The 23,228-nt window shown below is 40.8% G+C and overlaps 1 protein-coding gene across 11 annotated transcripts in view; it reads right to left on the minus strand.

The window, feature by feature from the left end:
- Window positions 1-23,228, minus strand: part of FBRSL1 (fibrosin like 1) — a 596,278-nt gene that overhangs the window by 472,215 nt on the left and 100,835 nt on the right. For all 11 annotated transcript variants that reach the window (XM_073675957.1, XM_073675948.1, XM_073675979.1 and 8 more), the window contains exon 2: window positions 22,157-23,169. In XM_073675957.1, the coding sequence (XP_073532058.1) occupies window positions 22,157-22,444 (288 nt within the window). In that variant the 5' untranslated portion in view covers window positions 22,445-23,169. The remainder of the gene's footprint in view (window positions 1-22,156; window positions 23,170-23,228) is intronic.

The raw sequence follows: 23,228 nt of genomic DNA on the forward strand, positions 1-23,228 counted from the left end.
AATATTTAGCTAACATAAATGAGTTCAAGTCTCAAGGTCCAGATGAATTACACCCCAGAGTACTGAAGGAGATCGTAGAAGAAATTTTAGAACCACTCTCCATAATCTTTGAAAATTCTTGGAGAACAGGAGAAGTCCCAGAAGACTGGAGAAGAGCAAATGTTGTTCCTATCTTCAAGAAGGGGAAGAAGGTGGACCCAGGGAACTATAGGCCGGTGAGTCTGACTTCTATACCAGGAAAGATCTTTGAACAAATTATTAAACAACATGTATGTAAGTACCTGGATAAGAATGAAGTGATTAACCAGAGTCAGCATGGGTTTGTAACTAACAAGTCATGTCAGACTAACTTAATTTCCTTCTATGACAGAATCACTGACTGGGTGGATCAGGGAAATGCTGTAGATATAGTATATCTTGACTTCAGCAAAGCATTTGACAAAGTATCTCACACCATCCTTATTGAAAAAATTACCAAATATGGAATGGACAAGGCAACTGTTAGGTGGATTTATAACTGGCTTAGTGATCGGACTCAAAGAGTGGTCGTAAATGGCTTCACATCAAGTTGGATGAATGTCTCAAGTGGGGTACCACAGGGCTCTGTCCTGGGACCGGTATTGTTCAACATCTTTATCAATGATTTAGATGAAGGAATTGAGGGTAAACTGATTAAATTTGCTGATGACACAAAGCTAGGAGGGATAGCTAACACTAGAGAAGAGAGAGAGAGAAGATTCAAAAAGACCTAAATAAACTGGAACAGTGGGTAGCAACAGAATGGTTTTTAACAGGGAAAAATGCAAAGTACTACATCTTGGCAATAAAAATGAAAAAAGCATATACAGAATGGGAGGAATAGAGCTAAGCAACAGTACATGTGAAAAAGACTTGGGTATACTAATAGATCATAGACTGAACATGAGTCAACAGTGTGATGCAGCAGCAAAAAAAGGCAAATACAATTCTGGGATGCTTTAACAGAAGCATACAGTCTAGATCACGTGAAGTCATTATCGTACTTTACTCCTCTTTGGTCAGACCTGATCTGGAATACTGTGTTCAGTTTTGGGCACCACATTTTAAAAAAGACATTGACAAACTGGAGCAAGTTCAGAGAAGAGCGACCAGAATGGTGACCGGTCTGCAAACCATGCCCTATGAGGAACGGTTACAGGATTTGGGAATGTTTAGCTTGCAAAAAAGAAGACTGAGAGGAGACGTAATAGCTGTCTACAAATATCTCAAGGGCTGTCACATTGTAGAAGGATCATCTTTATTCTCATTTGCACAAGGAAAGACTAGAAGCAATGGGATGAAACTGAATGGGAGGAGACACAGATTAGATATTAGAAAAAACTTTTTGACAGTTAGGGTGATCAATGAGTGGAACAGGCTGCCACGAGAGGTGGTGAGTTCCCCTTCAATGGACGTCTTCAAACAGAGGCTGGACAGATATCTGTCTGAGATGATTTAGTGAATCCAGCTTTGAGCAGGGGGTTTGACCAGATGACCCAGGAGGTCCCCTCCAACTCTACCATTCTATGATTCTATGATTTAACTCCGCAATTTGGGAAGTGTAAACCCACCTTAATCAAAGGTTTGGTTCATTCATTCAGTTGAAAGGTAAATAATATGTGCTTCTATTGGTTTGGTTTGATTGTTATCACAAGGACAAAGTGCTTGTTGATTTAAAGGTGTTGTTCACTACTGTAGATACCCTGCTTAATCACTTCAGGGCACTATAGAAAAGAAAAACAATCTATATTCACCTGCCACAGCAGTGCCATTCCTCTGATGTGGGTGCTGCTTTTCTCCGCATTGTGTCATGTGACCCATGCGGCCAATCAGAGGCCTCTGATCAGATCCGCTCTGCCAAAACATTAAATGGTAAGCAGAGTAAAGGACGCTGATAGGCTGCAGCAGTCGCAAGACGGCCTTGAAGGGATTAAGCAGAGGTTGACCAGTTGTGGACAACCCTTTTAAAATGTCATGTTTTGTTTTATGAACTGTGCTCAATTATTAGGGCAGCAAACCTGTAAATTCATGAATGAGGAATAGATGCAAACCCTTCTTCAAGTCCTCGAGCCAATCAAAAAGGCTAATTCGATGATTATAATTAACCACACAATGGAAAAAAAGCAGAAAAAGTGCAGCAAAAATCAAAGCTACACAGATTAGTAGTAAAGTCACACATGACTGCGGTTACTGATCATGGCAGTCCCTGTTGCTTTATGTGGTCTTGAGGCTACCTTTAAGGCCAGCTTGTCATACTTTGCTCACTTATGAAGATTAAAAACTGGGAGGTGGTATTTTTTGTTCACCCTTCCTATATAATTTTTCCTTTAGGTTCCTATTGAATTTGAAAAGCCTTGAAGGGATTTCCCACGAATAAAAGTACACTTTAATCAATAGATCTTGGAATGAAAATAAGTTTCACAATTACGGATGAATGCGTTAAAGAAAAAAATGTTCCTATGCTGAGATAATCTTATAAATGTGCCCCTGCTATGTACTGTGTAATGGCTGTGTCTGACCGTACAGGAACAGGGTCAGATTAAACCACAGCTCCTGAGCAGGGGAGGAAGCAAAAGTATGCAGACATTACAGCATGGGATCACAGCTGCTGGTTTCTGTGAGGTAAAACATTTTCCTGCTTCCTATTTAAAAACTCATTTTACATCACACAAAGAATCAGCTGTGATCCCGTGCTGTAATGTCTGTATACTCTTTTGCTTCTTCCCCTGCCCAGGAGCTGTGGTATGATCGGACCATGTTCCTGCGTGGTCAGACACAGCAGGGGCACATTAATAAGATTATTTCATCACAGGAACATTTGTTTAACACATCAAATTGTGGAAATTATTTGTATGCTAAGATCTATTAATTAAAATGTTCTTTGTTAGTGGAACGACCCCTTTAAAGGACCTCTCCAGTGATTTTTTTTTTTTCCCCTTTGTTGGCAATCATGTGAGAATGTGTAATGAGTGCAGTGACATACTCACTGGTCATCGTCTTCTGCCATTTTCAGTGGGCACTCCAGTGTCACAATCATATCTGTGACTATGTTCTGCAAAATCACACAGTGTTAGTCTGTGGAGCGGAGGTCACTTTCTCAATGAACGGTAACGTTCACAAATTCAGTATTTGATCAGTATTTTACATCAGTATTTATAAGCCAAACCCAGGAGTGGGTGAAAAATACAGAAGTGGTGACGTGTTTCTATTATACTTTTTCTCTGATTGCTCCAGTCTTTATTTTGGCTTACAAATATGGTACCAATGTAAAATACTGATCAAATATTAAACGTGTGAATATGGGCCTAAGTCTATGAGACTCAAAACTCTGAATCTCATAAACTTACACTGAGAATATTCAAAAAGTGACCTCCGCAAATGAGGTCACGTGACGCCAGAGGGTAGTGCCGCTGAAAATGACAGACGACGGCGAGTGTGTTTCTGCGCTTATTATACATACACACAATTGATAACAAAGGGGCAAATAAAGAACTGTTTGCGATGGCTGTTTGTCACTGATAACACTCCTGGTGCATATACCAAAACACATCCATGCCATTCACCTGTCGAATAAATAGCAAAAAAAATGTGCCCTTTTGTCATCCAAAGGGGGTGATATATGTGGGTATATGGAACAAAATAGATTACTGCGTTATTTTATACAAAATGTAAAAAAAAAAAAAAAAAAATACTGCATGGTGTACACCACAAGCAATCAGATTCCAGTAGCGGTGTAGGAATCTGGTGCACACTTGCTTTGTAGAGAAGGCCCCTATCCATAAAAAAGTAACACTTTTTCTATGCCGTATTCAGAATAATTCTGACAAGGCGTTAAGCAGCTATAGTAATGCGCTACGAAGCGCTTAGCTACATAGATCATACATAACTGTTATAGTAGCTAATGACAAACCGTTATAAATTACCACTATTTATTGATATTTTTATACCATGGAATGCAATTATTCAATTATATTTACACTATGCAATATTATACTACTAATATACTGTCTCCAGAGAAAACGTAGCACTTTCCAACACACCAAAAGCTGGTAGTGTTGCAAAAAAATTTTTTTAGCTATTATTTTTATTGGTTCCCAAATGGCCCCATTCATTTATCTGGCATATACCAGTGTGAGCCTATTAGTGAACCTTTCTAGGAGAGCCCTGCATGTGTTTCCATTTGCAGAACTGGCATTCTGACCAGAACATTTTCACACCACACACACAGCAATAACAGAACACAGATTCTTTACAGGCTCACAACACACAGTGATTTAAAGCCATCAGGATGTTATGACTAGGACTGCTACGAAGAAAGTCTCTAGCGGTGTCAGTAGTCCCAGGCTGTGACAGGCTATGGTAATATCAATGAAATGTCAAGAAAAATAAATCAGAAGGAAAATTTGACAATGTTTGTAAGCACAATCCAGTGTTCCGGCTTAAAAATAAAATAAAAACTAAATCTTTAACACTGATTAAAGGGGAAAGGCAGCGGTAATAATAGGTGCGAGAACTCCTGCTAAATAGTCCACACAGCAAGTGCTTAGTGGGCAGGTCTGAGGCAGAGAGGCTTTGCGGGAAGCTAATGTTACACTGTTTTGCGTAGCAACAACTTTTAACCAAGCTCTGCTAATTGCTGGTGAGTGGAGGAGCTTTCAGCACCACACAACACAAAATGCTGTTTTCTTTAGATAAGCACAGCATGGCTGCAATGAATCACAAGGCACTTATATAACCCTGCTAAAGAGAGGCTACGCTTCTGACAGTGGTGTTTTTATTGGAATTCTCAAGTATGGGAGCGCTTTACAACTTCAATTACATTAGTAAATCATTTTAGATGTTATGCCTGATGCAACATTAAAAGACTCCAGTGCTTAATTAAGTTAGATGCTACTACATGGCAGTTTTGCAGTGCCCATAATAAATGGACAGCCTCGATGTCTACGGGTGGAATACATGGACAGATGGTAAAAGTGGATAATACAGCGATTTCTTGGGTTATAAGATCTTAGTTCACATAGTAAGGCTGAACTGATCTACGGTACTTTCAATTGGCAGGAAAACCTGGTCAATGGGCATGCACATTTCTCTGGCAAAACACTTGTGACTGGACAGTTCATTTCTGTCTCATATTCACGGCAACTGACTGTCTAGCAATGACTGTGGTATGTGGTGGTGCTGCTTGCATATTATTGCAGTATATAGTGAAATTGCGGTTCTCCTATGAAGCTCAGCCTGTAGCGGAGCTTCACAGGAGGATTAGGAACAGGTAACAGGAAAAAACATAATCTTCATGGGAAAACTTTCTATGCACAGATGAAACCAGACTAGAGCGCTTTGGCAATGCATACCACGGATGCACCGCGTGGCGGGTTTGGACTCGAAGAGATTGAGGTAATATAATACAATGGTTATACTGCTATGGTTATAGGGTATAATATAATTTATGTAAACCAATGATATACAGCCACATAGCCTATGGACAGCACGTGATTTATCACATTTTGCACTGTATACTGTGTATACCCATTGCATGTCCCTATATTTAATAATGTAATATATTAATCCAGCACCTTAGGTGTTGTTTTTATGGGGGAGGTGCACTAAATGGCTGGTTTGGACTCTAAGTGATTGAGGTAATATGATGCAAAGGTGATACTACTATGGTTATATGGTATAATACAATTTATGTAAACCAATGATATGTAGCCACATAGCCTATGGATAGCACGTGATTTACCATATTGTGTACTGTGTATACCCTTTGCATGTTCCTATATTTAATATATTAATCAAGTACCTGCCATTATGAGAACCTTAGGTGTTGTTTTTATTTATTTGTCTGACGCACTTTATTCTACCTGCCTGTAATCATGATATTAATAAAGGTATTTATACATTTTTTCACTCATAGATGACCCAGTATCGTTAATTTTTTTGACCTTCGGGTCACCCTCCTTCATTATATTGCTAAAACCTGCCCGTAATGATTGCTAACTGGTGTTATTGTATGAATACATCAGCGTACAGTGTACCGACATCTTGAAGGGTCTATCTAGTTTTCAATAACTGGTGAAGGAGTTCATTCCTGTCCTAGATGAATGGAAAAGTATTAAAATACATATAAAACTTGGAATAAAAAAAAAATAATTAAAATCAACAATGATTTAACCTACAGCAACACGATAAAAAAATTGCTTAGGTGAATTTACACTATGGTGACAGCAATATCAGATGGGTTGCTGAGTTATATTATTTTCAGTCCATTTCCAGTAGGTTATTAAATAAGCCCAGGGACTAGTTAGACAAGCGAGTCCTACACAAGTTAAAGGGAAGCCAACATCCGAAAACCACCTATTATTTAAATCATATTTTTGTGTTAAATGCACTTTTTTTGTTTTCTGTCACTCTCTGCATTAAAAAAAAAAAGTAGCAATTTTCACACTGGCCACTGGGGCTTTTTTAGACTCTGACGTCCTGTTTCTGGAAACACATGTACATTACCCACAATGAACAGACTCCCACCCTTATCTTTGTTTGGAAGCATCTAATGCCTGTGTGAAAAGGCCACTGTGACATCGCCTGCTGTGATTGGTGGATCCTTTGTTATTCCCTGTGTATAGGAGTTACCTGTCATTATAATCATTCCTCTGCTGACAAGGAGCCTGAATCCCTGTGGCTAGTTTGAAAATTGTAAGAATATTAATTTAGTTCTTTAATAAAGATATGGGAAAAAACTTTGATTGCTTTAAAAATTAAATTAACACAGAGACCTGATTTAAACAATAGGTAATTTTCTGATAATAACTGCTCATTAAATATCCCTGCAATGACACAAGATACCAAAAGGAAAAAAGGCTTTGACTTGTACTTACATAATCAGAAAAAAAAAAACAACTACATATAAACTTTAATAGTAATACTAAAAAAAACCTTCACATTCACGTCTGGATGCAAAATAATTTCCACTGCAAATTCGACCTAATCATGCAGAGATTTTTTTAGTTCTGAATCCATTTTGGGATCAAAAATGGAAAATGAATACATTTGTTTTTGCTACATTTGTCACGGATCAGTGTTTAGAATACTAGATCCGGTACAAATGGATGTGAACTGGACATGTAAACAGAGTAAAAAAAGGTACGTTTCCAGGAACGCTGGTTTCATGGTAATCATGCAGTCTATAGAGGTATTTTTGCTCATTCGTTGGGTGAAAAGACCTTTATGTTTGCACAAAAGATAATAGTTCTCGGCCGCGCATCATCCTGTGTAAACATGTGTGCACTAAATGATCTATTACAGATCTTTAAGTGCCATCTGAAGCACAGTGGACCTGGGTAAACCGGCTATTAAAGGGAATCTGTCACCACTTTGGAGCTATCAGACCTCTAATATGGGCATACAGAGTATAGAAAAGTAAATCTATACATACATATATGGCCCATAGTAGAGGTCTAAATGCAGAGAAATATAGTTTTATCTTCTCGGCTTTTCACAGGCTTGGCGTCTACCGGACGCCAAGCTATCCCTGCCAATCTGCTTATTATTCCACCAATTCCCCGCCTATGTCCACGTTTACAATATCCCCCCACCCCCCCCTCCCGGCACGTCACAGGTCACTGTGACGTGCACTTTTTTCCCCTCACCTCCCCGCGCATGCGCAAAGCGGGTCTCACAGGAATCGCGCTTTGTTTCTTCCTGGGCCTGTTTGGCTTGGCACAGTGCAGCAGTGCTCTATTGCGCAGGCGCCAGGAAGTCACTGTGGACTGTGCTCAGCCAAACAGGCCGGGGAAGAAACAAAGTGCGCTCCCTGTGAGCCGCGCTTTGATCATGCGCCAGGAGGAGAGGGGAAAAAAGTGCATGTCACAGGGACCTCCATATAAATCACATCAAGGCAGTATACCATCCAGGGGTTCCCACCTTACCCCCATTTGGTATTCTCGCATCAGGCAATCCCATCACACTATTGTATTCTGCTTCAAGCAACTATCGCTAACTGGCAAATTCATCATATCTCAAGCTTAGCAAATCTCTCCGCCCCTATGACAAGTACATTGTACATGCGTATCCATATCTGCCCTTCTGTGCGAGGTTTTCACAAAAGTCACCATCTAGATAACCTGATCTTCATAACTGTTTGTTATACCTGGTGCTAATGCATCAAGCTAACAAACAGCTGTGAGCCACAAATACACACAATGCACTTGAAATGTTTTTTTCATGTTTTCGCCAAAAATGCAGTGATTTTACAGTTTTTAGAAAATTACAGAACAAACAAAAAATGCCTCAAACATTAGGAACACATCAAGTGAACATGGCCTAACAGAGAAAGCTGTGGATATGAAATGACTTTGAAAGTGACCACTTTAAACAGCAAGCAGAGGTGGTAAGGCCTGCTAATATGTGTGGAACTCTCACACCCTCATTGAGCAAGCACTTATGTGTAAAATGTGGCTACCTTCGTTTTATTTATGGTAGCAGTGATTCATGTTGTGCATCCCTTCTATAGGTGAGGGTCCCAGAGGTGTGCCCCCTCTTGTAATGCATCTTTGATATGCAAGTAATAGTCAGTTAACATATCTGATATGGGAAACAGAAATGTTTTTGTTTACATAAAGTTCAGTGGAAAAAAAAGAACCCATTCTATTTTTGGCATCAAAAACACTGAAAAAACGTTACCTGCGGTTTTGGTACGTTTTTTCGGCTTTTTTTTTACCACCCATTACTTCCTATGGGTGAAAAAACACTGAAAAAATGCTGAAAGAAGTGACCTGCTCTATTTTCCAAAAATCCATGCAAGGCACAAAATCCTGAACAAAAAAAAAAATCCATGATGTGTGAACTAAGAATTCTGGAATCTCAGACTTTTCTGGTACTGCAAAACATAGCCGAAAATTAGCATAAAAAAACGCATCAAAAAACGCTGAAAAAACCAAGATGTGTGAACATAACCTAAAGTATAATGTGTTACGAAAAAAATCTAAAAATCAAATGGGATATTTTGAAGCATTCTAGAGTTATTACTACATAGTGACACGTCAGATTTCAAAATTTGGCCTGGTCATTGAAGACAAAAAAAAAAGCACATCATACTGCATATTTTGCATCCTGTTAAAAAAAGGATAGGAATGGATACGTGCAGAAATATAAGTCAAACGGATACCAATTTAACGTAAGTTTTCCTCTTTATATTCTATGTAAATATAAAGGTAACATTTAGATTATTTTACAGTACAAAAAGGATCATGGTCGAGAACAGTCACAAAGAGCGCCTCGCATAATGGTGGACCTGTCCTGCATTACACTGACAGCTCATTAATTTAAAGAGCATGGATCATAAATGAAAGTGCTTAAATATCCAGAGGATAGGTGTCTACTCTCTGATTGTTGGGGGTGCTCTAGATTACTCCATTTAAATGGAAGTGATGGTCTGCTACGAATACAATGATCGGGTATCTCCAACAGTCCCAAAGAATGGAGTAGTGATGCATATGCGGGGCCATCATTCCATTCAAACGGAGAACTCCAGGGCCATGTTCTCGGAATCAGTAAAAGTGATGGGCGACTTACATTGATGGTCCAAATCCTTTAAATGGACTGGGTGTAATAATTATTTTCCATGTTGTGGTACTGCATGCAAACACTAGAGCGTCCTCCATAGACATTAGATAGCTGTTGGCAATTTGGCCAATAACCATCTTCCCCAACTGCCCTACATACAGCAGTGCTAGGCCGAGTGCTCCCGTGCGCTCTCTGAGAATGCTGCTGCAAGAGAACAAAAGTATCGGTCATTAGAAAGCTAATGTGCTGGATTCTTCTCTCCTCTCCCGATTATATATATTTCTGTAGTTTTCAAGACTATATCAAATCTCTAGAATACAATACTTCAAGAAACATAATGGGGTTTTCCGCTGCAGCCCACATACCCCACCAACACATAACATCATAGTGGAAAACTGCAATTGTTCAACTGTTAAAAACACCTTTGGTCAGAAGCAGCAGTAGTGAAGTGACTGACAATGGAATTCTTGTAGAGTAAGATGAATTGCTAAATAATAATTATATCACCTTCTCTGCTCTTGTAGATTTAGCTGAACAGCCCCATTTAGGGGAACCACTTTGGCCATATACAGAGCAATCATGGCATCTTCAGACTGGGAAGTCATACAAGTTCGTAACAGTCTAGTCACTACACAAACAGAAGCCAGCATCAAACAGATGCAAGCGCTGACAAAGCCCCAAGCTGTTCTCATCTGTGGCTGGCCTCAGGTTATCCAGATCTTGCCACAGATAAAGAGAATCATTCTCATTAGATACACATCTTCATATGCACCAACGGCCTGATACAGATAATAAAGCACTGAAGCAGAAGTAACCTGCGATTTGTAGGTGAAATGAATTAACAATATTGTTTTCCTAACTTACCTATGACAATGATTTGATCTGGAAAATCTGATTCACTGCTGTTCATGGTCAGCCCTGATGTACCAGCAACATCAGCGATACGCAGGATCAAACGAGTTTAATGTCAACACGAGTTCATTTCAGTGGGGATCCCGTTGACTCACCAAATATTGTCACAAGAGATTAGAAATGTTATCTGAATAGAAAGGATATGGAGCTTGTGTAAAACTTGCACTTGTAGTATGGCTCATCAGCTCTCAGATGTGGTTGTTAGTGAAGATGTCATTTAGGATTCGTCATTTAGGGCTGCTGAAGTTAGTGTTTTATTGTCGTACTCCATGCATTACTAACCTAACACTTATCCCTCCTGACATCATCCTTCCAGGTATCACACACAAAACCAAATGAACACAAAAAGTACCACTATGTATAATCAAAAGTCTAAGCCAAGGGGTGTTCTTCTACCAGTCACACTTTAAAGAGGAGCCATCAGCATTTGTTTAGTTAATACTGGCATTGCATTTACTGAGTTAGAAGTTTTGATGTTCCTTTGTTATTCCTCCTGGAAATACACTTGATAATTGTGTGTCACAGTTTCCTTGTCAAATAAGCATTGCCTAGTCAGTGCTGACAGTGTCAGACTGTGTGACCCTATTGACAAAGGAAAGGCCCTTGCACACATTATATTCCTCTCCCCACTCCCTCATACACAAAAATGCTAAAATTCAGCAGGGTGGCTTCTTCTGTACTGGCAGGAGGCCAGCATCTACCGCGCGCTTGCGGCCAATGAAAGCAGAGGGAAAGCGCACGATGGATGCTGGGCTGTGACGTGCGGTGAAACCCCACCCAAAGTCCAACAATCAGGGGGGTGCCTGCGAATGGGTCACGTCTGCATGAATCCGGAACTTGATGTGACATCAGAGGATGTCAGCCGAGGCTGCAGCTGGGGTCAGCGGTCAGCTCACAGGCACAATTGGCAGAAGTAAGCATTTAAATTGATGGGGGCAGTATACCATGTAGTGGACAACCTCTAAGAATAAAAACAGAAAAGTAAAAAAAACTCTGGAAGTAGAAGAAAATTCTCCATCCACTCACCCATATCATAATGGGGAACCCATTTTGATTCTCCCAAGGAGTAAATCTAAGCCATTGAGGAACTTTAGCTGGACTCCTGGCCACCACACATTTTGCTGAAACCAGACTAAAATATCATTACATCGAAGTAGTCCTAAATGACTGAAAGTCGGGTGTCGCAGATCACAGAGGATAATGGTGACCCTTAGTTGCCATGTAACAGAAATGGTAAATTCCAGCAGATGTCTTATACTGCAGCATTGACTTCAGACACCATGATGACAGGTAAATATTCACAGAAATTACGCTGAACTCTGAAATATAAATAACTCAAGACTCTAGAGAATTTCTTCTGCGCTCCTATTTCCTTCTGAGAAAGGAACCATCTCCACAGCCAATAAACACGCCCAAGAACATTTCAGATCTCTTTAATGGCAGGTGAACAACCAACATCTGCTTCAGACAGAACAATTTCAGGTTGAGCAGACCTACACTATGTTTTCTACAAGAACATGAAGCTTTAATTCTCAACAGTTGCTGCATCTTAAAGAGTTGTTCCCAAAATAAAAAGTTATCCCTTATCCAAATGGGAATGGGGCTCTGCAGAGCCTTGTTTTAAATGGAGCAGAGGTGCGCATGCTCAACTTATGATCCATTTACTGTCTATTGGATTGACAGAGAAAGCAGATTACAGCATTTGTCCATTTACAAAAGTGGCGACACTTCTCTGGATTTCACAATTCTATGTTGTCAACATGAGCAGGAAAACATTGGCAGGTAGAAGAGAGATGGATGATCACACAGCACAAGTGGAAGGTATTATTATGGCCTATTATTTACATTTCTTTTCAGTACTGGTACAAGAGACTTACTAGAGGATAATACACTCCTGCCTTTGAAATGCCTTTGTTTTCCACAATCCCACTTTAAATAAAAAAAAAAAAAATTACAAAAAACAAAAGGCACTCTAATTACTGCAAGAAAGAGATCCGAGAAAGGCCAATCTCTCCTAATCATTGACTGCTGGAAAAGTGAATGGAAAACAAAAGGAGAACTACTTGAAGCACAGAAACAAAACTCAGTGGTTACAGCGTCAAACTAGATGTTTTTCTCAAGTCTGCAATTAAAAATAAAAATAGAAGGCAGAACGGGAACTCTGAAATGGGCCAGGAAAACAAGGCTGGCTCTTCAAACACTTTTAATGAGTACATTAACAATGCCAACCCTTGCCAATGCCCCTTTCATACAGCAGATTTAGTTCATAAATTGCATCAGAAACGACACATTACACTATACTAGCTTATTGTGTCACGGCACCACAAATGACATATTTCTTATAGGTTAGTATAAATGCTGCTGTACAGCTGCCCTTCCTCACGTCTATACGCATTATTTATGGACCAGGAAAAATGAGCAGAGGACACTCTAGGTTTACTAAGCCTCGAGGTAGAATGTATATACACTGCTCAAAAAAATAAAGGGAACACTTAAACAACAGAATATAACACCAAGTAAAACAAACTTCTGTGAAATCAAACTGTCCACTTAGGAAGCACCACTGATTGACAATCAATTTCACATGCTGTTGTGCAAATGGAATAGACAATAGATGGAAATTATTGGCAATTATCAAGACACACTCAATAAAGGAGTGGTTCTGCAGGTGGGGACCACAGACCACATCTCAGTACCAATGCTTTCTGGCTCATGTTTTGGTCACTTTTGAATGTTGGTTGTGCTTTCACATTCGTGGTAGCATGAGACGGACTCTACAACCCACAGAGGTTGCTCAGGTAGTGCAGCTCATCCAGGATGGCACATCAATGCGAGCTGTGGCAAGAAGGTTTGCTGTGTCTGTCAGCGTAGTGTCCAGAGGCTGGAGGCGCTACCAGGAGACAGGCCAGTACACCAGGAGACATGGAGGGGGCCGTAGGAGGGCAACAACCCAGCAGCAGGACTGCTACCTCAGCCTTTGTGCAAGGAGAAACAGGAGGAGCACTGCCAGAGCCCTGCAAAATGACCTCCAGCAGGCTACAAATGTGCATGTGTCAGCACAAACTGTTAGAAACCAACTCCATGAGGGTGGTATGAGGGCCCGAAGTCCACAGATGGGGGTTGTGCTCACAGCCCAACACCGTGCAGGATGCTTTGTATTTGCCACAGAACACCAGGATTGGCAAAGTCGCCATTGGCGCCCTGGGCTCTTCACATATGAAAGCAGGTTCACACTGAGCACATGTGACAGAGTCTGGAGACGCCGTGGAGAGCGATCTGCTGCCTGCAACATCCTTCAGCATGACCGGTTGGGCAGTGGGTCAGTAATGGTGTGGGGTGGTATTTCTTTGGAGGGCCGCACAGCCCTCCATGTGCTCGCCAGAGGTAGCCTGATTGCCATTAGGTACCGAGATGAGATCCTCAGACCCCTTGTGAGACCATATTCTGGTGCGATTGGCCCTGGGTTCCTCCTAATGCAGGACAATGCCAGACCTCGTGTGGCTGGAGTGTGTCAGCAGTTCCGGCAAGATGTAGGCATTGAAGCTATGGACTGGCCCGCCCCTTCCCTAGACCTGAATCCGATTGAGCACATCTGGGACATCATGTCTCGCTCCATCCACCAACGTCACGTTGCACCACAGACTGTCCAGGAGTTGGCGGATGCTTTAGTCCAGGTCTGGGAGGAGATCCCACAGGAGACCATCCGCAACCTCATCAGGAGCATGCCCAGGCGTTGTAGGGAGGTCATACAGGCACGTGGAGGCCACACACAATACTGAGCCTCATTTTGACTTGTTTTAAGGACATTACATCAAAGTTGGATCAGCCTGTAGTGTGTTTTTCCACTTTAATTTTAAGGGTTAACCCAAATCCAGGCCTCCATTGGTTAATAAATTTGATTTCCATTGATGATTTTTGTGTGATTCTGTTGTCAGCACATTCAACTTTGTTCTGTACAAAGTATTCAATGAGAATATTTCATTCATTCAGATCTAAGATATGTTATTTGAGTGTTCCCTTTATTTTTTTGAGCAGTGTACAAAACAGCATAGAATCCTCTACAATCACTCACTCTGCTGATATTCTGCCACTTACAGCAAGAATGGATGCTAAGCATCACCAGATCCAAAACAGCATCACTTTATTCAGCAGAAGTACCCTAACTGCCGAAAGCAAAGATGATCAGAAAACACACATATTAGTAATGTGTGTGTAGAGAGTGTATGCAAATACTTACTGGTCGCTATTTTCTGCCATTTGCAAAGGCGCTCTCCTCCACTCCATCATCACGTGACCAAGATTGTGACTAGTTGGGGAACACAGCGTCAACGGTGTGCACTGGAAGTCACTTTCTCAATGTAAGTCTAGGAGACTTAGAACCAGGCTCTTCTAGCCAAAATATTTACGTCCAGTTTTATGATTTTTGCATTGAGTAAAATGTTTCCATTCACTTTGTAAGTATTTGGAGCATGGCTTTTTAACTGCTGAACTCGATCCAAGAATTTCACAAGCTTCTCACATTTTACTGAAATTTTAGACTACAGATTAGTGATGCTCATTGCTTGGCAACATTTTTTTTTTTCAGTTCCAATGGAATTTAGATCAGACCAACCTGATGTCTACACCAATACTTTCAACAGCGCTTACCAGTAAGAACAAGAACAAACTATCACATTGTTAGCTTTATTCGACCAGAGAAGACTCCTTCAAATGGTCAGGATTTTGTCCTGTTGATCACCAATTAACTTCAGCCTTTTCTGCCGGTCTGAGAGTAGAGACTTTTTTCTTACACTAAATCCTAGAATGACAATGTAGGACTTTATTATTCAAGGATATAGATACTTATTTGCAGGATGCATCCAGCGCTATCACCATTCTCCTCTCTTGATGTCCTGAGGTTCAGCTGAATAATTTGAACCGAAGTTCACTCAAATTAAAAGTTTCCTTCTTGAATAATCGGATGTCTGTGTCATGTCAATATTTTTATTTGCAAGCATTTCTTTTTATAAAATAGTCTTTTTTGTGGGGCATGCTAGCAGTTAAGAGTTTTCCAGTAGTGGACAACCCCTTTAAGAACTGATGATACAGTGTGACCTGCTGTTGTGTAACCATGTATTCCTGTCTCAAAGCTAAGAGCGCCCATAGTCTAAAGCAAGGACCAGGCATCTGACTAATAATGAAAATGTGTGTGTCCCCTCTTCTAGGTAATAAAAATAAATTAATTTTTAAATTCCTATCATCACTTTCCCCTCCATAGAGAATGAATTGTAATTCCAGTACACCTTTACAACTGCAAACGTTCAGGAACTGTTGGGAACTTTAGCTTGGTCAACAGATTGTATTAGACAAAAACGATCTTGAGGGCGCGTTAACACGTAGCAGCCAAAAATTGTAAAAATGGCATAGGTTTCAAATCGATTCTTTTCAAATCTGATGCAGTGTGTGTAAAACGGTTATTTACCTAATGAAACATGCAGCCACTAACAAGGAATTTGAAATCTGCAACATTTTGTGGTAATACTGTAAGCCACGCAGCCAGCTTTCCATTCAACAGTAAGGAGAATGTTTTTGCTGTGAATTTATGCACAAGAGTCAGGGAACATTTGAATTAGAAATAGCAGCAGGGTGAAGTAAACTGTACAATGAAGATTAGAGTGTGGAGAGGCAGGAAAGCACCTCTATTTTCTGTGAGGCCAGAAAAACAGGCTGCAGAAAGGGAGGAAAGCACATAAAGTCACTATTGGAATAAAGGAATCACTACTGGAATAAAGCTGTGAGTTGCTGAAGACAGCAGCTTCCTATACACACAAATTACATATCAGGGAGTCCAAATAAAAGAATGGAAATTGCAGACTAAAACTAAGTCCAAATGTTATATTAGTAATCAAAATCACATGTAGAATTATTTTTTCTATGTCAAATCTGTCTTCAGCCAACTTCTCTGTTCTCTGTAGGATTTCTATACAATTGTTTCGGAATCACCAGCAAATTTCTTTACTTTTATCATCCATTTCTGAGTTTAATAAGGTCTAAGAGGTAACGTTTCTCCTTGTGGAGAGTGACATACCGGCTCTGGCATGCCAAGGTAAGGAGGCTTATTCGCTGTGCAATGCTCCTCTGGGAAATTTAATATGCAAATTGCCTCTTCAGAGAAAAAGAGGACTTGAACTCTATAGCGCCACCTATTGGAAGCAGCAATCCTACAAGTCAAAATCAACCCTTTAACGAGTCGTGCAGTATGACTTAGGATAAAATCCAAATCAGAATCTCAATTTGCAGACAGTGTTTCGGGCTGTTGGCCCTCGTCAGTGCAAAGTATGAGAACTGATTTGGCAGAATGAGAGGCTCTGGACTGAGGTCTAAGGGGTAACGTTTCCCAGAGGAGCATTGCACGGCGAATAAGCCTCCTTACCTTGACATGCCAGAGCCGGTATGTCACTCTCCACAAGGAGAAACGTTACCCCTTAGACCTCAGTCCAGAGCCTCTCATGCAGCCAAATCAGTTCTCATACTTTGCACTGACGAGGGCCAACAGCCCGAAACACTGTCTGCAAATTGATATTCTGATTTAGCTTTTATCCTAAGTCATATTGCACGACTCGTTAAAGGGTTGATTTTTACTTATAGGATTGCTGCTTCCAATAGGTGGTGCTACAGAGTTGAAGTCCTCTTTTTCTCTGAAGAGGCAATTTGCATATTGAGTTTAACAAGGGAATCTGTCAGTTGGCTCAACGCCCCTAAGCCACATATTGCCATGCAGGTCATAGGAAGCTGAAAAAAATGATATCTTGATATCTGCGATCTGATGTCTTATTCCAGAGAAATCTGTGTGCTTCTAAGGCTGCGTGCCCACTAAGCATTTTTCAAGCGTTTTTGCAGCTTAATTTCCGCAGCGAAAACGCTTGGTAATACGTGCCTCATGGTCCCCAATGATAATCCGCATGTGCTGTGCACATGCTGCGGAAATTTCTGCTGCGGGTTATCATAGATCTTGGAATAATAATGACTTCCATAATTTGATGTGTTTAAATTAAATGTCTGGTCTGATCATACCACATCTCCTGGGCAGGGGAGGAGAGGAAAAAAAAAAAAAAGAGTATACAGATATTTACAGCAGAGGATCACAGCCAATTCTTTCTGTGAGGTAAAACATTGTTTAAAAACAGGCAGAGAAATGTTTTACCTCACAAAAAGAATCAGCTGTGATCCCCTGCTGTAATGTCTGTATACTCTTTTGCTTCCTCTCCTGCCCAGGAGCTGTGGTGTGATCAGACCCTGTCCCTGTACAGTCAGACACAGACATTACACAGTACACAGCAGGGGAACATTTATAAGATTATCTCAGCACAGGAACACATTGTATTTAAACACATCCAGCTGTAGAAGTTATTATTATTCCAAAAACTATTGATTAAAATGAACTTTTGTTCGTGGGAAACCCACTTTAAACATCTTTACCCTAAATGTAGATGAGCTTTCAGCCTCAACTACAAATGAACAAAACATATAAATAGAAGTTTAAGGCTATGTGCCCACGATGCGGAAATGCTCAGGATTTTTCATGAGCGTTTCTGCATCTCCCTGGCAGAAAAAACGCATGCGGATTGTACATGCGTTTTCCTGCCAGGGACAAGAGGATGTGAAGCGTTTTTCACATGCATTTCCGCATGCGGGTTGTCAAGCGCTTTCCAAGCGATTTTAGCATCACTTGGAAAGTGCTTGACCACTTGGTCACACTATATAAATCCATGCAACCGGCATGGATTTATAGTGTGTGACCGTAAAAGAATGGTAAAAAAAATAAATATTATACTTACCTTCTGATGGCCCCCAGTGTCCTTGTCTCGGCATGCCGGCAGCTTGCGGTAGAGGTAGACTAAAGGACCTGCCAACGTCAGCGGTAGCGTGACCCGTCACATGACTAAATGACGTCATGAAAGGTCCTTTCACACCACCGCGAGCTGTACAACAGACCGGACGTAGCGGAGAAAAGACAGGGGGCCATCGGAAGGCAAGTATAATCTTTATTTTTTATTTTAAATTCTTTTTTTTTTTTTTTTTTTTTTTTACAGGTTCTATGGTACCTGGGTCTGGAGGAGAGTCTCCTCTTCTCCAGACCCGGGTACCATCCGCACATTGAATTGCTTAATATCCACATGTGCTCATGCGAATGTTATGCGATTCAATGCAAGTCAATGGCGGCAATTACGCTACGTGTCTGCAAAATTAATGGACATGCTGTGGATTTTTCTGCAATGATAATCCGAAGCGGAAATTTCCACAGCATGTGCACAGCACATGCAGATTATCATTGGGGACCATGGGGCATGTATTACCAAGTGTTTTTTAAGCGTTTTCGCTGCGGAAATTGCGCGGTAAAAACGCTTGAAAAACGAATAGTGGGCACGTAGCCTTACAGGATTCATGTCATGCTGCAAAAATGATACAAACCACTTTTCTTATGCTTTCACACCTTAGAAAAGCCACACAAAAAAAAAATAATAATAATGGTTCTGTTAAAACCAACAGAATATATGCACACAAGCCTGCATGTACAGAATAATATAGCTTTATTCCCAACAAACGTTAAAGGGGTTGTTTCACCTGAGACAATCCTTTTCAAAATGGGAGCGCCCGATGCCCCAGGCTAACAGCTGGTTTAGCTGGAGAGACCACAGCCAGCCAGTCATTTTCCCTGCAGCAGTCGCTGCAGAGGAAACATAGCATTATATGGCATTCATTAGGATGACTGGCCGTTCATGTACTGTGAAAATCAAGGATGGCTCAAATTTGTCTGAACAGGAGCATGACCACACAATTTACTTTTGTGCAGTAACAAAGTCACAAGTTTTGGTGCAATTTTACATGCAACTTTGTAACCTTTGTAATTTCTATTCTAATCTGATGCAGGCAGAATCATAAATTCGGGCCATCATTAGAGAAGCTGCTAAACAAACCAAAAATAATGTCTCTGCAAAACCAAGAGAAAAAAAAATGGAACAGAAAAAAAAGAGGCAAATTACACCAACATAATTTGTGTATATTAGGGAGAATACTTGGGAGGAAACAGAAGGATTAATGTGAGAGAGAGAAATCTGGAGCCATTTGCCGTCTGAGAAGAAATTGCTTTAATAAAAATAAACATTCCCCTCTACTTTGTAGAGACAAGTACTGTTTACTTAGCAAAGGCAGTTTACTTAAGAAATGGTGACTTAAAGTACTGGAGAGTCAGGTGTGCGCTGTACAGCAGAAGACCAACTTCCAGTAAAGTGTATCCAACTTTACTAATCAGAAAGAATATTGGACATGAAGGATACAAATATACAGTGTCCCTTATACTCCTGTCCGATCTGACACCGTACGCACTAGCAAGTGTCGTGCACGCGTCCTATACACTATAACAAGAACTGTGCACGAGACTGACATAACCTGCGGTTGCATCTCTCCATTTCCAATGTCAAATCGGGCAGGAGAGTATCCCTGGAGGTGCACTTAAAGGCACAGGGATAACAGGCTGCACAGATTTCGCTCTTCATTTCCATCAGCGTTGGAGAATTATTGCAGACTCCATACTATTTTAATTCAAGTAATTAATGTGCCATGCCCTAGCCTAACTTTTTAGTCTGTTCTATAAAATTGTATGAAAAATCTTATTTACGTGCTATCAAAAGGAAAAAAAAAATCAGATCAGACTCATTAGTATACATTGTTTCAGCGACATTTTGCTCATATGTGCAGTTATCGGCCAGTGTCATGAAATACACCTTGGCAATTACTACTGATGACACCATTGCTTTTAAATCCATAGAGCATGCACTGCAGGATAATCAGAATAGGAAGATTTTGTATTGAGAAGGCAATAGCCACATTTTTTATTTTATTTTTTAATATAAATGCAGCGTCCTCAATCACCTTCACCAAAAATCATTAAACTAAAAAGTATCACTGAAATAACTAAAATAAAAACAAAACAGCGAGACCTGTCAAGGTGACAATTTGTAACCTGTTGCTAAGCAACATCTGAAGACACAAACCATTTAAGACCCAATTTAAAGGTGCACAATACAAGTAAATGATGTAAGAAACACATTTCAGAGAAGGGTTGACATAAATGGCAGGCATATCATATCCATAGCCCTATCCTAGATTGGTTATCAATCTACATGGCGGACATTTGCATTGCCAGAGGTATGGAATTGAATGTTATAACAGGTCATGAAAATAAATATGTACTTAAAAGAGTTTTTTCTCCCAACCTCTATTTTTTAAACCATTTAATTCTAGTTAGCAAGCCCTCTTTAGACTGCTTCTATTTGTGGTCAAATGATCATGCCCATCCTTCTATCTTCCAGTGACAGCACATACACCAGTCACATGGGCTTCTCTATACACCCCCAATGTATAGCATATCCTCAGTCACAAGCCACACATTGGTCTGGGTTACTGTACTGAGTCTGGTCCTTGCACATTGCCTGTGACATCACTGGATCTGTAGTTTTTGATGAAACGACTAACAGTGCCCTTCCAGGATGTAACCATAATTACATGTATGACTGATAATAACATCTATGTCCCCATGGTCTATACTCAGACCATGATACAGGGACTGGCTGCGGATCTCCTGACCAGAACTTGCCAGCCTCATGTATTCCAATGAGGCTGTTGAATTAGGCCACGTGCACACGTTCAATATTTTACATCAGTGTTTATAAGCCAAATCCAGGAGTGGGTGAAAAATGCACAAGAGGTGCACGTGTCTCTATTATACTTTTCTTCTGTTCATTCCACTCCTGATTTTGGCTTACAAATACTGATGTAAAATACTGACCAAATACTGAACGTGTGAAAGAGGCCTTAGGGTCAGGAGACTGAAGGGCAGTATATGCATTGTGATCCTAGTCTAACACCTGCAACACGGATATGTGAACCCGGCCTAGGGATACGAGCACACCTGCAGTTAGATAAATTAAATTTATGGAAGAAATAATGTATCACATTACAAAGATAAACAAAGCCAGATAGACCCACCTTTGGGTGTCCAGTATTTTACCACAAAAAAAATGTAAGAAAAGCATGCTGTAGTTTTTCTTCTAGTGAAAAAAACGGTACATGTGAGAGTGCCTCCTATCATAGGTTAAAAAGGAGGTGTGACTTTAGCCTCCAAAAAAAATGGGAATAATAATGCATACTCTACATTTGTTAAAAACATATAGGTGTATGACATCTGTATTTCATATAACATATTATTGTTGTTCCTAAACATAACCATCACCTGAAAAGAATGCTTGAAAATGCCTTTGCATCTGTTATTCCAAGCCAGTAAGGGTATAATAATAAACTATTATGTGCAGTAACAAACAGAGGCCGACAGTGCCAGTTGACACCTACCTATTGGTAAAGCCAAGAGCAGGGAAACCTCTAATTACTGTACAGGTGACAGAATGACATCAGTTACCATCTAGAGAAAACTAGTATTAAGTGTCAGTCCACATAAAAGCAGTGCCCATCACACAACGAGAGCAGAGATACGGTTCTGGGCACAATGATGCGCTAACACAAGACAAAGAACAGTTGCATTTGCCAACATACACAAGGATTAATGTGAGATATGAAGGACAGATAAACAGGGCATCAAGTATAATAAGGTGACATGACCCGTCCTTACCTCTAAGGCTTCCAGGGTATTGAAGCTGGCAATTGCAAAACCATCAATTATATCCTCCTCCTGAGAACTGGATTCTCTCCGCTTACGTCTGGGCGGTCTGGCATTTCTGGCTGAAGCAGCTGGATTTTTACCATTCTGATTTGAATTCTCCTTTCCCAGGCCCCTTTCGGCTTCTGAGCCAGAGGAGGGGCTCTGGTTTCGGGGATCCCTGACAGATGGGTCTCTTCTCCTCACCCTGTCCCTTTGAGACCTGGATCTCCTGCTCTGCTGTTTTATTTTGACATCCATCTTCCTTCAATAACAAATAAGCTAATTATAAATCCACAGGGAAATTCCAACGAGTGACCTTGAATCCACAAATCCAATTACTAAGCACAACTGATACAGAAAACTGGATGCAATGGCTACTTACATGAAGGAAATATTTAATGTAATATCCATGTATAAATAGAGAATAATCCAGTGAGGAATTGTACTCTTTCCCACAGATCCCTCCAAGCAATGCAGGCTTACTGTTTATTTATTAATATTTCCTGCACACAAATCCAATTCTGCTTAGTATCCACTTGTATTGCAACTTTCCCGTGCCATTAAATTACCACAATATTTCCCATTTGCATGGCTGAGACACAGCCCAAGAACCTTTAAAGGCAGCAGCATCCTGGTGAAGAAGGAGGGAGTCACAAATCCCTCATGTTGTGGTGCTGCTAGGAGGGAGGGAAGGAGGGGAGAAGGACACCCCCTCCACCAATGTAAGCCCTAGTCCTCTCCTTTCTCCGGCCGGGTGTATGGATCTCGGCAGATAAACACAGAGAGCGGAGGAAGCCCGAGATCCGAATCACAGACACCGAGTGCCGAGCCTGTGCTGCCGAGCCTGAGCTGCCGCTGCTGCTGGGGCCATTCTCTCGCTCTTCTCTCTCTCTCTTTAAATCCCCTCCATTCTCGCTCCGGATGGGGTGCTGGACGGAACCCCCTGGCCTCCCCGGCTCCACCGGGTCACCGATCGTCCAATCCTGAAAGCAGACACAAATAGGGGAGATGTTAGATCAGCGATCGGAGCTCTTAAAGAGAC

Source organism: Phyllobates terribilis, unplaced genomic scaffold (assembly GCF_046119375.1).
Source record: "Phyllobates terribilis strain yellow unplaced genomic scaffold, ASM4611937v1 Scaffold_1__5_contigs__length_1240528914, whole genome shotgun sequence".
Classification (NCBI taxonomy): Eukaryota; Metazoa; Chordata; class Amphibia; order Anura; family Dendrobatidae; genus Phyllobates; species Phyllobates terribilis.